Raw genomic sequence first — 18,614 nt, forward strand, 5'->3', positions numbered from 1 at the left:
AGTTTGCAGGCTCTAACTTATTTGCATCTTATCAAACCTGCTAAATCTGCAGGGGGTTGAATACTACTTGTAGGCACTGTATATGCTAATACAATACAATTTATCTGAGGTCCTAGGCAGCTGCCTGTTCTGCCAGTTTCTGTTTTTCCATTACTCCTACTTAGTTTGGTATGAATGTCCACATGACAGCCCAACGGAGCTAACAATGCGACCTCTTACTCAGTCATTTTAATAAAGCAGCTACAATACAATTTATCCGAGGTCCTAGGCAGCATCCTGTTCTGCCAGTTTCTGTTTTTCCATTGCTCCTACTTAGTTTGGTATGAATGTCCACATGATAGCCCACCGGAGCTAACAATATGACCTCTTACTCATTCATTTTAATAAAGCAGCTATAATTATATGCTAATACAATACAATTTATCCGACGTCCTAAGCAGCTCCCTGTTCTGCCAGTTCCTGTTTTTCCATTGCTCCTACTTAGTTTGGTATGAATGTCCACATGATAGCCCACCTGAGCTAACAATATGACCGCTTACTCATTCATTTTAATGAAGTAGCCATAATTATATGCTAATACAATTTAGTATTTTTATACAGTGAATTCCGGGACAAGTCTCTGTAAGAAAAGCTGAATAAATGCTTGGAAATATGCATTAATACAGAAAATTTCTAGGAGGAAATCTTCGGGAAGCATTCAGATAAAGCGCCTCTGGTTTCCCTGCTCTGCAGCTTTGGCAAAGTCTATGAATATGTTTATAGAATTTTCCTCTCTTGCAGTCTGAACTAATACAAATGGAGGAGCGTAAGTTAGTGATGGGAACTATCAGGACCGAGCAGAGACATGCACATAATTTACTGGAAACCCTCTGAATATTCTAATGACGCGTCCTACAATCCTACATTCACCCATGAGGTCCAATGACTGGAGAAATCGGACGGGAAGAACAGCGCTCTACAACTTGTGGCACCTCAGATGCAACGGATAATGGGAGTTGTAGTTCAAAAACACAATATTTTTGTAAAAAAATGAAAAACTTAACACTTGTTTGCCCTTTTCCATCCCCTGTAGAAAAAAGGGGCAGCATCACCTACCCCCCACTTCCAGCCATGTGCAGGAGTTCTCCGTTTACCAAGGTAACTGTAGTAATCAGTCTAATGAGCATTTAGCTGACATCTCATATACATGCATGCTCAGCTCGACTGAGCGTGCATATGTGTTGGGGAGAGAAGGAAACTGTTTACAGATATCATTGTTGATGTCTGGAGAAATAAAAATGATCAGATGTTGAAATTCACACATAAGATGGTCGTTCCGTCCCATCAAATCATTACGTTTGGCCAAATTTGTAGTGTGCACAGGGCCTTTAGGATCTCCCCTCCTTTCAGGAAAGGGATGGCCCCAACCTAATCTATGGCCCCCCCTGTACCGATATCTATTCCATTAAGCTTTGTCTTTATTAATAGATTCTTATGGATATAATTCACTTCTTAGGAAATAGAAAACAAAAAGTTTTGGTTCATAAACTTTGGAATCAGCCTAATAGTCCCTAACTTGGCTTCCCTTCACACATATTTTATCCACCTGTAACCATTCCGAGAGGTCTCACACTAAACCTGGATTTGCACTGCACTGCAGGGACGCTGTATACATCAGTTTACAGTCAGCTCCCCCTAGTGGTGGCTTCAGGCAGTCATAAATTTATCAGATAGCACTGTGAATGTGAGAAAAAGAAAGCAAGGGAGCTGAAGGTTATAAAATGCATTTAAAGCAGATTGGTCACCAGCTATAATATAAACTGCATACGTATTTACATAGATCTCTTAGAATAGCTGAGGCTACTGTACTTATACCTGATGAGGCCGGTATACTTACTTTACAAATTGTTTTATGAGCCTTTTATTAAAGTAACCACTTTAGGAATCCATTCAAAATGCATTGTACCACTATTCTAACATGATTTTCTTAAAGTAAGTACACCAGCCTCATCAGGTCTAAGATGTATTTCATAATGCGCAGTTTGCAGTATGAAATCTGCCGGCAGATCCAATTTAATACATTTTACAAAATTTTATTAGTTGGTGTGATTTAGGCGTAGACTTGTGCCAGATTTGACAATACAGAAGAATGGCAAGGGAAGTGCAAATGTGGAAAAAGTTGTAAACTGCCTAAATGTGGAGGATGCAATAATTTATTTCTTTTTTTAACTTTTGTTGCATAAAGCAGATAATAAATTTGCTTGATATGTTTTACATAGATTTAGGGGCGTCCGCAGACATGACGAGCGTCTTATTCAGGTGCAATAGGTTACAATATGAATTAATGAGAAAGGACGCCGGTGGATTCAGTGTCAGACACGAGATAGATGACTGATTTCTCCAGGACCGGCCCCGGCTGTCGCAGGAACAGTCTGGTAGAGAGAAGGGATCGGCAGAACAGCTGCTGATGTTCTGGAGATGAATCGCTGCTGAAAATGCTGTCACTGGAAATTGAATGGCTGAGAATAAAATAAAATAAAAGATCCCCTAAACTGGAACATTTCTATAAAAATGTCAGCGTCTCATGGACTGTGAAGAGATTATGGATGTAGACCAAGGGCACTGAAATCCGGCAGTAAATATGGACAGATTATGTGTCCTCAGTGACTAATGACCTTCTGCAGGAGGAGCTGCGGAAAAGAAAAGGGCAGGAGTAGATAGGAGGAGAGGGGGAGTCAGAGGAGACCACGGCCGACAGCAGCCGAAACCAAAATCTTACTGGGCAAAAATACAGTACTTACTGCTACTTGTCTCAAAACTCGATTAATAATTTGCTTTCTTTTATGAGATGCTGGGACTTGTAGTTCTAAATGAACTAAATGAGCTACAGGCTATAAGGTAAGGACTTGTATAATACTATCACGTGAAGCCAGCACAGAATATAATATTTACACTGTATATTATATACTCTAAGACAATATGTGTAATATAATAAAATAGAGATAAAAAGAACGAAAGAGAGAAAGAAAGAACAAAAGAGAAAGAAAGAACGAAAGAGAAAAAGAGAACAAGAGAGAAAAAGAGAAAGAAATAACAAAAGAGAAAAAGAGAACAAGAGAGAAAAAGAGAACGAAAGAGAAAAGGCCGCTTTACACGCTGCGACATCGCTAGCGATAGCACCCGCCCCCGTCGTTTCTGCGACATTTGGTAATCGCTGCCGTAGCGAACATTATTGCTACGGCAGCGTCACACGCACATACCTTATCACCGACGTCGCTGTGACCGTCGAACAATCCCTCCTTGAAGGGGGCGGTTCGTTCGGCGTCACTAAGCGGCCGCCTAATAGCAGAGGAGGGGCGGAGATGAGCGGCCGGAACATGCCGCCAACCTCCTTCCTTCCTCATTGCCGGTGGACGCAGGTAAGGAGATGTTCGTCGTTCCTGCGGTGTCACACATAGCGATGTATGCTGCCGCAGGAACGACGAACAACATCGTACCTGTGGCAGCGATATTAAGGAAAGGAGCGACGTGTCAACAATCACCGATTTTTGACGTTTTTGCGATCGTTGATCGTCGCTCCTTGGTGTCACACGCTGCAATGTCGGTATCGGCGCCGGATGTGCGTCACTAACGACGTGACCCCGACGATATATCGTTAGCGATGTCGCAGCGTGTAAAGCACCCTAAAGAAAGAACGAAATAGAAAAAGAGAACGAAATAGAAAAAGAGAACGAAATAGAAAAAGAGAACGAAATAGAAAAAGAGAACGAAAGAGAAAAAGAGAACGAAAGAGAAAAAGAGAACGAAAGAGAAAAAGAGAGAGAATGAAAGAGAAAAAGAGAAAGAGAACCGAAAGAGAAAAATTTAAAGAAAGAACAAACGAAGGAGAGAGAAAGAAAGGATGAATGAAAAAGAAAGAAAGAGAAAAAGAGAAAGAACAAAGCAGAAAAAGAACAAAAAAGAAAGAAAAAACTAACAAAAGAGAAAGAACGAACAAAAGCAAGAAAGAATGAAAGAGCAAAAGAGAGAAAACGAATGAAAGAGCAAAAGAGAATGAAAGAAAGAAGATAAAGAAAGAACAAAAGAAGAAAGAAAGAATGATGAAAGAGAGAACGAATGAGAGTAAAAGAACAAACGAAAGAGAGAGAAAGAAGAAACAAGAAAAAAAGAACCAAAGAGTGAAAGAAAGAACAAAAGAAAGAGAATGAAAGAGAGAGAAAGACAGAAAAAGAAAATAAGAACGAAAGAAAGCATGAAAGAGAGACAAAATCAGAATCAGTTTTTTTGTGTTGTACCTTAGCTTTAGGATGATCTGCTCCTCGTCCTGGAGGTATTTCTGCCGCTCTTGCTCCACCAGGACGCGCTGTCTCTGCACCGGATCCTCGAAGTTTTTGACCATTTCTGACATTTTACTGCTGATATCTTGCTCTGCTTTCTTCATCATGGCTCTTACCATCTCCTGATTCTGTAGCTGTAATAAAAGATACATTTTTTAGCCTTTGAGTTCCATATCTCAAGTCAGAAATGGAGCCAATAAGGAGACTGTAATTACATAAAAATACACGGTGAAAGGGAATATTGGTCTCTGACTGCACTATAAGCCCAGCAGATATAGACGATGGGGAGTACTTACAAGCAGGGATGTGACTTGGAACTTTTGCATTGGGGCCCATGATTTACAACAGGTCCCCCAACTCTCATAGGGGTCTAAGGATGTTCTGGGCCCCTCTAGGCTCTGGGGCCAAGTTGATTGCCAATCCTACGGGTGATTTTTTTTCCTTCTTAATTTAATTTTGTTTAGTCCAGAAATGCATGAAATTGTGGGAAAGGCACAATTGTTGGTATTAAAGGGAATCTGTCACCAGGTTTTTACTACCCCATCGTAGAGCATCATAATGTAGAGACAGAGACTCTGATTCCAATGATGTCAGTTACTGGGCTGCTTGCTGCAGTTTTGTTACAATCCTTGTTTTGAGCTACCAGTTGTGTGAATGTTGTGCTCTGTATAACCCCACCCACATCACTGATTGGCTGCTGTCTGTGTACGCTGCCAATCAGTTGTGGAGGTGGGATTATACAGAGCTCATGACTATGGAGGATTACATGGCAACAGATTTACTAGTTCTCTAGTGATAATCTCTTGCTGATAAAACAGTGGTTTTATCAAAACTGCAGTAAGTGACATATTGCTGGAATCGGGGTCTCTGTCTCTACATTATGCTGCTCTCAGATTAGGTGGCAAAAAACTGGTGATAGATTCCCTTTTAAGAAAGGGATACTTTGTGGCAAAGCTACTGGTAGCTCTCCACTCATGGCAGAGACTGTGCAGATCTTAGCAGTGTGCAGAGTCAATGGGGAATTTTAAGGAATGGTGAGAAGCGGGCATAAAAACTGAAAAATAGTGCACACTACTCGAATTCTGGCTCTGGGATACGTTATTGTAAAGTCATGGCCGTGTCGTTAACTATGTCTATGGCCTTGTGGCGGGTCAATATTCATACGCAAAGTTTCATTTTAAAGGGGGTGTCCACTGCAGACAAATCATTTTCAAACATAAATATGACCACAGCCAAAAACGTTGGAGGAACTTGAGAGAAAGTATCCAATTCCTCTGGAGCGCCACCACTGGGGGAAATGTAGCATTACAGAACATCCATTGAAAGCAATCAGCTGTCTATGTAACGTATGGAGACGTCGAGTCCTCCAGATCCAGAAATCCTCTAAATGACCCTGTGCTGATTCCTATAGAGACTCCCCAATGAAGAGCGCCCCAAGAGGGGATTTAATGTAAAGTTCTACAACATTACGCTCCAAGTGTCCTTAACATTAAGGCTTTCCTCCCATGGATGCACATGGGGAAGATATGACTTCTATGGAGAAAAGTCTAATTATTTCTCGCCAATTAGTGTAAATGGATCTTCTGCAGATGAAGAGTTTTGGGGAAGGAGAACACTTTAAGTTCCATGGTGGAGAAATAAAGCAATTAAATGGGCTGCGATTCATGTAAAATGCTGGATATATGAAAGGGAGTGTGTGGGGTTTATAATGTCTCCTTAATTACATGCAGTTACAATTCACAGATGAAAACTCCTCATTCCCACCGAGGAAACAAACACGGCTTTTATGTTAATTAAACAGCAGCCACATTTGCTTCAGCCCAACGAGCTGAATGTGGAGTCATCCATAGATCAAGCCGGAGAATCCGAGCCGACGTCCATAACCATCGCTCATTACAGGGCGGCAGAAAACTAATCATAGGCTCCATATTGGGGGTCCACATCTGCCGTGTATTTAGCGTTTGGATGTCAGAATTTTTTCTCATGGAGACTTTGGATCCAAATTACAAAACACAGTAAAACCCAAAAGTGTATTGAAAAGTGGCCTCCTCGGGGGAGGTCCTGAAAGAAGATATTAATCCAGGTGAAGCACGCGCTCGAAAGTTTTCATCCTTTCAAAGTCTCACTTATTCTCTGACCCTTCTTTAATCCCCATTTACCCGAAACCCTGGGGCACAGGAAACCTTCCCCAATTGTTGTATTCGGGAAGGTTTCAGTATTTTTATAATTTATTCCTATTAATTGGGCACCTTGTTCCCCTAAAATAATAAAATGATGTTACATAATCGATAATCCTTTGCTCACAAGGACTTCTTATTTTCCAACTGTCCAAGATTTCCCGGTGTGGTGTATTTAAGCCTTGCCAAAGATTGGGCATTCTGTGATGGACCAGAGCGCTACTTGGAGGTGTGGGAGATGTTCCATGAAGAGTGGGGTTAGGACGAGGTTTAAAGGGGTTGTCCACTAGTTTAATGAATTCTGGAACCTTTAATAATTAAAAATATTAAATATCTCCGCTGTTCCCGGAGATTTTTAATTAAAAATAGTGTATACTCACCTCCTGAAACGACCCCTAATTGGCTACAGATACCATGTGACACAACAAGTCATGTCAATCTCCGGGAACAGCGGAGCCAACATAGCTGGAACGGCACTGAGATAGTTGGAACGGCGCTGACATAGTTTGAATGGCGCCGACATAGCCGGAATGGTGCTGACACGTAGCCAAAACAACGCCAACATAGCTGGACCGGTGCCGATATAGTAATAACAGCACCGACATAGACGGAACTGCACCGGCATAGCTAGAACAGCGCCGACATAGCCGAAACGGCACCGTAATAGCCGGAACAGCGCCGACATAGTTGGAACTGCGCCAACCTAACCGGTGCTGACGTACCCAAAACAACGCCAACATAGCAGGAACAATGCTGACATAGCCGAGACTGCACCGGCATAGCTAGAACGGCGTTGCTGCAGGAGGGAAGTATACATGGTTTTTTATTTAATAAGAGTCCTGAATTGATGAAGCTGGGGTTGTCCACTAGTGGACAGCACCTTTAAATGATGAATTTGATGCAAAATCTACCAAAATCTATGCAGATATAAAAATAACTTAAAAAATAACTTAAAAAGTGCAAATAATGCATCACATTTGTCGTGTTGAGCTCGACACACGATGTAATAGTGGCTGCACAGAGGACTAAAACGTTTTGTTTGTGTTTTTCTCCTCTTCGTTGCAGAGATATTAACAAGGTATTTGGCACTTAATGAGTTAAATAACAGGAAAAAAAAAAGTTTTATTCCGCTCTGCAGCTGCTATTACATCATGTGTCCATTTCAATGTGAAAAATTTGGTGAAAGGTCCTCTTAGATTCATAGAGTTCGTGCAAATTGATCCGCACGTATCGGTCCATCGGACACAACAGTGGTGCGTGTCCAATGGACGAGAGCAGCAGGACGGCTTTTTACCTGACGGCATCCATGTTCCTTCTTCTTGATTAGCCAACCTGATGCACGGTGTGACGCACACGTGGTGTCCTGCCAGGCCGGCTAATCACATGTAGAGCCACGGATGCCATCCGGTAAGAGGTGGATCTGCTGCTCCAGCCCAGTGGACACACACCATAGTCATGGCTGATGGACTGGGATGTGGGACCTATCTGCACTAACGTTACTTATAATCAGTGATGAGCGAATACTATCTAATCAGGATCGGATTATTCGCAACGAATCCCAAAATACTTTTTCAGTATTCGTCACGAATAACGTCCCTAATGCAAGTCAATGGGAAACCCGAGCATTTTTCATGAACATTAAATGCTCCGTTTCCCCATGGATTTGCATTAGGTTCATTATTCATGATGAATATCGGAATAGCACTAAGTATTCAGTAAGAATAATCTGAACCTGAATATTTAGTATTCACTCATCACTACTTATAGTACTAATCTTCAGCGGGTTCTCAAAAAGACAACAAAAAAAATCCACTTTGAAAATGATTTGTCATTCTTTATATCCACCTGTAGGTGGTGCTATGTGCTTTGCTATATATGTATAGAATTATATTTGTAGTTTTTTCATTAGGGAAAAATATATATTGTACATAACATACCCCCAAAAACAGAAGCCAGAAGAACGTGCTGGAAATACTCGTTTATTGTTATTTTGCTCCATTTAACTATCTCCAGTGAAATCCACTCCGGCAGACGATATCTGAAAACCATTTGGCGACATCACAAATTTCCGGTTCTATGAAAATGTCACCGTCGTGGGCTAATTATTACAAATGATTCATACAACCTTCCTACAAGGAGTCGTATGCAGTGTCTGTGAATAAAGATTTTACATGATAATTGCTCCCTGCAGTTTGTCGCTTGTCTGTGCCGTAAGCTAGTGTCCAGGCAGGTCTGATGACCACGTATGGTGCCATAAACCGGCGTCCAGGCAGGTCTGATGACCACGTATGGTGCCATAAACCGGTGTCCAGGCAGGTCTGATGACCACGTATGGTGCCATAAACCGGTGTCCAGGCAGGTCTGATGACCACGTATGGTGCCATAAACCGGTGTCCAGGCAGGTCTGATGACCACGTATGGTGCCATAAACCGGTGTCCAGGGAGGTCTGATGACCACGTATGGTGCCATAAACCAGTGTCCAGGCAGGTCTGATGACCACGTATGGTGCTGTAAACCGGTGTCCAGGCAGGTCTGATGACCACGTATGGTGCCGTAAGCCAGTGTCCAGCAAGGTCTGATGACCACGTATGATGCCGTAAACCGGTGTCCAGGCAGGTTAGATGACCACATATGGTGCCGTACACCGGTGTACAGGAAGGTCTGATGACCACGTATGATGCCGTAAACCGGTGCCCAGGCAAGTCTGATGACCACGTATGGTGCCGTAAACCGGTGTCCAGGCAGGTCTGATGACCACGTGTGGTACCGTAAACCGGTGTCCAGGCAGGTCTGATGACCACGTATGGTACCGTAAACCGGTGTCCAGGCAGGTCTGATGACCACATATGGTGCCGTAAACCGGTGTCCAGGCAGGTCTGATGACCACGTATGGTACCGTAAACTGGTGTCCAGGCAGGTCTGATGACCACGTATGGTGCTGTAAACCGGTGTCCAGGCAGGTCTGATGACCACGTATGGTGCTGTAAACCGGTGTCCAGGCAGGTCTGATGACCACGTATGGTACCGTAAACCGGTGTCCAGGCAGGTCTGATGACCACGTATGGTGCCATAAACCGGTGTCCAGGCAGGTCTGATGACCACGTATGGTGCCGTAAACCGGTGTCCAGGCAGGTCTGATGACCAGGTATAGTACCGTAAACCGGTGTCCAGGCAGGTCTGATGACCACGTATGGTGCTGTAAACCGGTGTCCAGGCAGGTCTGATGACCACGTATGGTTCTGTAAACCGGTGTCCAGGCAGGTCTGATGACCACGTATGGTACCGTAAACTGGTGTCCATGCAGGTCTGATGACCACGTATGGTACCATAAACCGGTGTCCAGGCAGGTCTGATGACCACGTGTGGTACCGTAAGCCAGTGTCCAGGCAGGTCTGATGACCACGTATGGTGCCGTACACCAGTGTCCAGGCAGGTCTGATGACCACGCATGGTGCGGTAAAGCAGTATCCAGGCAGGTCTGACGACCAGTACTCAATACTGCACCTCCACGGCTTCTGGTTTTTCATACTGGGGTTTTCCGAGATCACCAGCATGTAGACGGCTGCTGGCTCAAAAATTATTCCCAAATCTGACTTTTATCCCCACGAGTATAACTTTCTGTCTACATTTTATCCCTTGGTCTAGAAGGATTTTCGAGCTATCCTTTGGATTATCTTGCGGATCCCGCTGGCAGCTAGTAAGAGAGAACTAGAGCAGAAGCCTCACACCTGCTTGGATTTTTAGTTCCCTGTCCTAGACTTGTGCTATGCGACAATGGCGGACGAGAGATTTTCCTTTTTTTCCTTTTTTGCACTAGGGGGCGCCCCCTTGTCTATTTGCCTCCTTCATTTTGGGGCTTTAGAGATTCCTTAAAAATTTGGCATCAATTATGCAATAAAAAAAAAAATTAAAATGGTCGATACAAAAAAAGAGTATATTTATCATTAATATCACTCCAACGTTAGATAAATTTAGTAATTTTTTTCTTTTTTTGCCAAACTATTCATCATTCTCCGCATCAGTATTTCTGGACTTTCTATAAGTCCTTCTTTCCCCATTACGTCTTCTTCTCCGCCCTCCCCTTACTTTCCACTCTTTTCGCCAGCATCTTATTACTGCTTATTCCATGTCTACAGCTAAATAACCTGGTCAAAACCGTGCCCACCTCCCTCCATGATTAAGTGTGGAGAAGAATGCTATAGATTCCAACAGATCGCAAGTGTACAGTAACACCGCGGCGCCTATGGAGCGGGGAGGAGATGGCGGCTCAGGAATGAACATCTGTAAATGCAATATGAGGACGCAGGTGCTCCAGACAATGGAGGAAAATGTGCATTGGACTCGTGCCCTGAACCTTTTCTTATCATCCATCATGACTCTGTGTGCACCTCCCTATGCTGTGGATATGGATAGAACTCCCTGTAGATGATGGGAATGAGAGGAGCAGCGGAGGGTGAGGGTGTTGATCTTGTAGGAAGCAGTGACTTCTTGATTTTTTTTAAATTCTATTAATACAGAGAAGTCGTCATATTCGTAGGACTGTAGGTTAAAGGGAACCTGTCACCAGATTTGTCCCCTATAAGCTGTGGCCACCACCAGTGGGCTCTTATATACAGCATTCCAGAATACTGTATATAAGAGCCCAGGCCGCGCTGTATAATGTAAAAAACACTTTTATAATACTCACCTAGGGGACAGTATGGTCCAATGGGTGTCCCTGCTCTCCAGTCCGGCACCTCCTCTTTCTGCGACAATCGCTGTCCTCTTTCTGAGGTCTGTGTGCATGACGTGTCCTACATCATCCACACCGGCCGGCATTGATGTCCTGTGCAGGTGCACTTTGATCACAGTATTGTAGTGCGCATGCGTGGGCGGTCTTTAACTTTTCCTCGCGCCTGCGCATTACAGTACTTTGATTTGCCCTCAGTAGGATAGATCAAAGTCCGCCTGTGCAGGACTGCAATGCCGGCTGGTGTCGATGACGTAGATGCGTCATGCACACGGGGCTGGGTAGAAGGAGGACGGAGATCGCAGCAGAGAGGAGGCGCCAGACCAGAGAGCAGCGACACACATCGGACCAGAACGCCCTCGAGGTGAGTATTTTTATGCTCTACAGCACTGCCTGGGCTCTTATATACAGTATTCTGGAATGCGGTATATAAGGCCTCACTGGTGGTGGCTGCAGCTTATAGGGGACAAATCTAGTGACAGGTTCCCTTTAATGAATGTAAACAAAGAAGGCTAGCTGGAGATGAATTCTGGAAACAGTCCGAAAAACACGGACTGGCCGTGGGTCTCCTGACCGGAACTTATCAGCCTCATATATCTTTATGAGGCCGCTCAGTTCTGATCAGGAGACCGGAGGCCAGTCTGTTCTCGGACCATGAAACACCAAAGGTCAGAGCTCAGAATCAAACCATACTCGAGGGCAATTTTTGAACAGGAGATACTTTGTGATCCACATGAGCCACAGAAATTGTACAGTAGTTAAAAAATGGCATCACAACTACTGACCTGCAGCTGCCTCATCTTCTGTAGCTGGAGTCGGAGTTCTGCCACGTTGCGCCTCATGTCATGGAGGCTGACTTGCATATTGGTTGAGCCGGCAGGTGGGGCTTGAGAAATGATGGCCGTTGTTTCGATGATCGTTAATGAATTCTTCCCACCGGATACAGAGTGACCTGTGCAGACAATGTAATCCGTCATCTTAAGTAAGAGAGATTTGTCAGTATGAGATACGAGCTGCAGAAAAACACTTAGAATATCCCGAAATATTCTAATATGTCACTTAATATACAAGGCAGATGTTTACTACACAGCAATCAGGAAATCCAGGATCTTAAAGAGGTTGTCCACTACTTTTACATTGATGACTTCTCCTTAGGATAGGTCATCAATATCTCATCGTCCGGGCTCCGATACTCGGCACCTCTGCTGATCAGCTGCTCTTGGTGCCACCGCCGGCAGCAGGCAACCGGAAATGCTCAGTTCCGGAGATGCTCATCCGCCTTCTATTGACCTGAATAGGAAGCGGATGTCAGGACCCGGTTGCAGTTGCTACCAGTTGATGGGCTGCTCTGAAATTAAGCATTTCCGGCACAGGCTGTAGGCACCGAGAGCAGCTGATCGGAAAGGGTGCCAGGTGTTGGACTGCCTCCGGTCAGACATTGATGATCCTAAGGATAGGCCATCAATGTTAAAGTAGTGGACAACCTTTTTAAAGGTATTGTCAGCGATTGAATGAAAGAATCTGATTAATTTCTAGAAACCGCACCCCTTTTGTCCATGGCTGTGGGGGTGGTATTGCAACTCTTTTTTTGGTGCTGTTTTTGGTAAAAGTATACAATTTATTGTAATTCTGTAGGATCACTTTAGTTTTTTTGTAGCTGTTTAGAACAGACTATCTCAGGTCTAATCTCCCAATCTCGGACACATACATACAGGTAAGAGCCAAAATACCTTAAGGAGCCCCACACAATAATGGGGGGCAGCGTAGAAAGCCAACGGAGATCTATTTCAATCTCAAGACACCAGTGTCGCAAAGTACAACCACCGAGCTAATATTACAGGAAGGACTTATGTTTCCTTTTGGGGTAGTAGATTGTTTGTATGACTGATACATTCTTATGTTATAGTTTTAGATTTCTAAAAGAAATTCAGTATTTCCCTTTAAAAATGAACTATTTGGAGAGCTGGCTGGTTGACAAAGGGGGTTGCAGAATGCAAATTGTGTGCTGGCAGAACACATGCCCTTGGATTATATGAAACGTACATGCAAATATAGGTCTGGTAGCATGAAAGGAGACTTTGTTTGGAACAAGCGAAGGCAGTGACTGTGCATGCATTAATCAGAGATTATCTGCTGCACCTCTCCGATTCCAAAGGATATAAAAAATGGCTACTTTTTTATTGAGACAGGAGCGTAACAGATATTTGACTGACTTCCTGAGCGCCGAGAGACAAGCCAAGACAGGAAGAGTTGGCCACTGACGGGAAGATAGAAAATGCTCCCTGGGTTTGTGTGTTTACAGATGAAACCTACAAGGAAGGGCCGGGCTTCCTCGGGGTGTTGAACTTGGAGCACTGTACACTTCTGTGTGCACTTATCGCCTATTAAGCCAAAAATATTTCGATTTGTCAGGGATCCTAACACGATACAACATGAATACAAAGCCAGAGCTATGCGCTACTGATTAGTTTTGGTGCCACTTGGCTCAAACTAAAGGGGTATTCTGCCTTTAGCAAGCAAATGTTGCTTGCTTTTTATTATAAAAAGTTAGACAACTTTTTACTTTAATTTCACATTCAATTCCATGTTTTGTAATTTCATAAAAACCTTTCACCATTTACTTTCCAAGATTACAAATCTGTTTGGGTCATGTGAAGCAAATTGTCTCTTCAGTGAGTAAGTAGACGAACTCTAGTGCCACCTACTGGAGGTAGCAATCCTAGAAGTCAAAAGAGACCCTTTAACGAGCATTGTCATATGACTTGGGATTTATGCCAGATTAGAACCTCAATTTGCAGACTCGATGTTGCGGGATGGTTGTCCCTCGTCAGTGTAAAGTATGACATCTGATCTGGCTGTATGAGAGGCTATGATGGAGTCTAAAAGGTCTATTGCAGAGACTGACACACCATACCAACATGCCAGTCGTGAGGAGACTTTAAGCCGCAATGTTTTTCTGAGAAATATGCAAAGGCTCGTTAAAGGGTCACTTTTAGCTTTTAGGATTGCTACCTCCTATAGGTGGCACTAGAGTTTGTCTACTTCTTCACTGAAGAGACAATGTGCATATTTCCCAGAGGAGCATTGCAGGTTAAAGTCTCCTCACCACTGACATGCTGGAATGGTGTGTCAGTCTCCGCAAGGAGAATAGCATCTCCTTTAGACCCTGTGATGTGAAGGACACACATGAACATGGCTTATTAGAGATATCCTGTAATAAAATGAACCGTACGTCCACCACATGACATGGTCAGGTTTATATGCATTAGAAATGTTCTATTTAATGACAGCAAGAAACAATATTGAAAACTATGATTCATTTTATACAGAGAGTGTATTGGGAAAATTGTATAACCTAATTTAGAAAACAATCGCTATAGATCCTACACTTTTCATTGACAACAATGGCAAGCTTAGATAGGACAGTGGTGTAGGAGCTATGAGGATGCCGAGGAAGGATCTAGGTCGAGGACAACACTGTCCTGGTTAGTTTTAATAACCTACTCTACATAACCTACATTATAATTGTAAAGACAACAGCATAAATTAGTAAATCACCAAGATCCTCTCTCCAAGTAGACCTAAGCGGGTTAGAAGATGAAGATCCACCCAGACCACAATTTAAAGACTGACGATGGGTAGATATCAATGCCATGCCTAAGCTAGAAGATGAAACAGAGAATGAAGAGCTTCCCAGGTCTGATGATAAACACCTAACAAGGCTTAAAGGATAATATAGGCCTACGTTAAACAGTAAAATATACCCAACATAGAAGATCTAGAAGACCCAGAAGATAAAGACTTGATCACTACCCAGAATAGAAGATGAAGATCAACCTAGACCATAATTTAAAGACTTACAAAGAGTAGAAATCAAAGACATACCTAAATTAAAAGATGAAACATAGAAGATGAAGAGCTTCCCAAGTCAGATGATAAACACCTAACAAGGCTTAAAGAATAACAACTACCTGCATTAAAATCTAACATTTACCCAGGAAAGAAGATCTAGAAGACCCAGAAGATAAAGGCCTAATTAGTAACCAGACTTGAAAATGAAGACCCCCTCAGTCTACAATTTAAAGACAATGCAGCTGTATATGCTTCTTAAGGCCCAGTCACACACAACGACTTACCAGCGATCCCGAAAACGATGCGACCTGATAGGGATCGCAGGTAAGTCGCTGGGAGGTTAGTTACAATTTAAAGACTGACATGAAGTAGAAACAAAATCCTACCTAGGTTAGAAGATGAAACAGAGGATGAAGAGCTTTGCAGGCCAGAAGATAAAGACTTAAGAATGCTTAAAGAAAAATACCTACCTGAGAAGACAATAAAAATGTACCCAAGAAAGAAGATCTAGAAGACCCAGAAGGTAAATACAATAAGCACTAGAAGTTGGAAACCTACCCAGACTAGAAGACGAAGACCCACCAAGATTAAAATTTAAAGTCCTTCTTAAGGTGGCTTTACACACTGCAACATTGCAAACGACATCGCTGTCACGTCACCGGTTTTGTGACGTAATAGCGACCTCCTCAGCGACATTGTGTGTGAAACGCATCAGCTACCTGGCCCCTGCTGTGCGGTTGCTGATCACTACACATCTCTCAGGACCATTCTTTGGTCCTTTGTTTCCCGCTGTGCAGCATGATCACTAGAAAGTCTCAGTGTGTAAAGGGGCCTTTACAGCGACTTCGTTAGCTACTTCCCTTTCAATAAGCTGCTTTACAAAGTCCCCAATGACTAGCTAGGTCGCTCTGCAGGTCCGGATCGCTGTTGCGTCGTTGGCCAGGTCTGCCTGTTTGACAGCTCACCAGCGACTCACCAGAGACTTTGTAGTGATCCCGGCCAGGTTGGGATCGCTGGTGGGATCGCTAGAAAGTCTCAGTGTGTAAAGGGGCCTTTAGGGTAGGGAGTAAAGTCCTACCTAGGTTAGAAGATAAAAAATACAGGATGAAAAGCTTCTCAGGCCAGAAGATAAAGACCTAACTAGGTTAAAGGCCCCGTCACACTAAGCAACATCGCTAGCAACATCGCTGCTAAGGAACAACTTTTGTGACGTAGCAGCGATGTTGCTAGTGATGTCGCTGTGTGTGACATCCAGCAACAACCTGGCCCCTGCTGTGAGGTCCTTGGTTGTTGCTGAATGTCCTGGGCCATTTTTTAGTTGTTGCTGTCCCGCTGTGAAGCACAGATCGCTGTGTGTGACAGCGACAGAGCAACAACTAATGTGCAAGCAGCAGGAGCCAGCTTCTGCGGAGGCTGGTAACCACAGTAAACATCGGGTAACCAAGAAGCCCTGTCCTTGGTTACCCGATATTTACCTTTGTTACCAGCCTCCGCCGCTCTCACTGTCAGTGCCGGCTCCTGCTCTGTGCACATGTATCATAGTATCATAGTATAATAGTTTTTAAGGGTGAAGGGAGACTCTAAGTCCATCTAGTTCAACCCGTAGCCTAACATGTTGATCCAGAGGAAGGCAAAAAAACCCCAATGTGGCAAACAAGTCCCAATGGGGAAAAAATTTCCTTCCTGACTCCACATCCGGCAATCAGACTAGTTCCCTGGATCAATACCCTGTCATAAAATCTAATATGTAGCTGCAGCACACATCGGTTTAATTAACCCGATGTGTGCTGTAACTAGGAGAGCAGGGAGCCAGCGCTAAGCGGTGTGCGCTGCTCCCTGCTCTGTGCACATGTAGCTGCAGCACACATCGGGTTAATTAACCCGATGTGTGCTGTAACTAGGAGAGCAGGGAGACAGCGCTAAGCGGTGTGCGCTGCTCCCTGCTCTCTGCACGTGTAGCTGCGTGCGCTGGTAACCAAGGTAAATATGGGGTTGGTTACCCGATATTTACCTTAGTTACCAAGCGCAGCATCTTCCACGCGGCGCTGGGGGCTGGTCACTGGTTGCTGGTGAGCTCACCAGCAACCCGTGTAGCGACGCTCCAGCGATCCCTGCCAGGTCAGGTTGCTGGTGGGATCGCTGGAGCGTCGCAGTGTGACATCTCACCAGCAACCTCCTAGCAACTTACCAGCGATCCCTATCGTTGTTGGGATCGCTGGTAAGTTGTTTAGTGTGACTGGACCTTAAGACTCAAATACCAAAGCTAGAAGATGAAATCTATCCAAGATGTAATCACTAATCAGACTAGAAGATGACGACCTACTCAATCTAGAAAAGGAATAACCCGCCAGATTAGAAAATAAAAGCCAATCCATGTTAGAAAATGAAGATCTAACCAAATAAAAAGATGTAGACCTTCCCAGGTTAGTAGATCAAGACATTTGCATGCTAGAGGATAAAGGACTACCTCTGATTTGTGAAATTCACACAATAAAGGGGATCTAATGGATCCTATTATAGTTAATGTGGTCTGTTGAGCTCTGTTGGTGTATGTCATGAAACAGATCAGACACTGCCATCTTTTTTTCTGTTCTGCTCCGATGAGCAGAAGAACGGAAATTAAGACATGTACATGTGAACAAAACCTTACAAAATAAATGTCTACCAAGTCTACAAGATGAAGACCTACTTTGACAACATGTTACAGACCCATCCAGTCCCACAACATGGACATCAACCCAGGCTAAAATAATATTGGGTAACATGGTGGCTCAGTGGTTAGAAGTGTTTCTTTGCAGCACTAGGACATTGAAATCCAACCAAGGACAACATCTGAAAGGAGTTTGTATGTTCTCCCCGTGTTTGCGTGGGTTTCCTCCGGATTCTCCAGTTTCCTCTCATGCTCCAAAGACCATACTGATAGGGAAGTTAGATTGTGAGCCCCAATGGGGACAGTGATAACCATGTCTGTAAAGTGCTATGGAATTCATAGCGCTATATGAGCGCCTAAAACAAATAAAAGATAGAATGAAGTCTGGAAATGAAATGCATCTAAGAAATCAGATTGCTGATTTTTGTTTTTATATAAATACTTCCAGCCTGGAAATGCGGTGAACTCTGCTTCTGTATTGGTTTCTCCACAACACATGACTCAACGTCAGTCAAGAGGTGACAGCGGTGAAATAATGTAAGAGGTTTTGTTATTTCTTCTCGGTGGAGGCATCGCTTCATGTTGTTCTTACCTCCCCCACACTAATGGGTTAATCACAGTCCTTCAGCTCATTGTGCTGAGCACTACAAACAATACAAACAATACAATACGTGCCTTCTCCGGCTGCTGAAAGGAAATTTACTTTGGACGGCGGACCACATTTCTGTGGCTACTTTGACTGAGCTTGTCTTTTTTATACATAATTGATGAACAGTTGCAATCAATTAGGTAGATAATAAAAAATAATTTTCTATTACTTGGTAACCACAGCACAGTTATATCAATAAGGAACCCACGGACCTAAACTATGAATAAACCAAAGTTCAAA

At 43.6% G+C, this 18,614-nt stretch overlaps 1 protein-coding gene across 8 annotated transcripts in view; it reads right to left on the reverse strand.

Moving 5' to 3' along the window:
- KIAA1217 (KIAA1217 ortholog) overlaps positions 1-18,614 on the reverse strand; it is a 979,280-nt gene that overhangs the window by 18,668 nt on the left and 941,998 nt on the right. For all 8 annotated transcript variants that reach the window (XM_075315563.1, XM_075315555.1, XM_075315558.1 and 5 more), the window contains 2 exons: positions 12,009-12,175; positions 4,275-4,450 (listed from right to left, as the gene is read on the reverse strand). In XM_075315563.1, the coding sequence (XP_075171678.1) occupies positions 4,275-4,450; positions 12,009-12,175 (343 nt within the window). The remainder of the gene's footprint in view (positions 1-4,274; positions 4,451-12,008; positions 12,176-18,614) is intronic.

This window comes from Anomaloglossus baeobatrachus, chromosome 6 (assembly GCF_048569485.1).
Source record: "Anomaloglossus baeobatrachus isolate aAnoBae1 chromosome 6, aAnoBae1.hap1, whole genome shotgun sequence".
NCBI lineage: Eukaryota > Metazoa > Chordata > Amphibia > Anura > Aromobatidae > Anomaloglossus > Anomaloglossus baeobatrachus.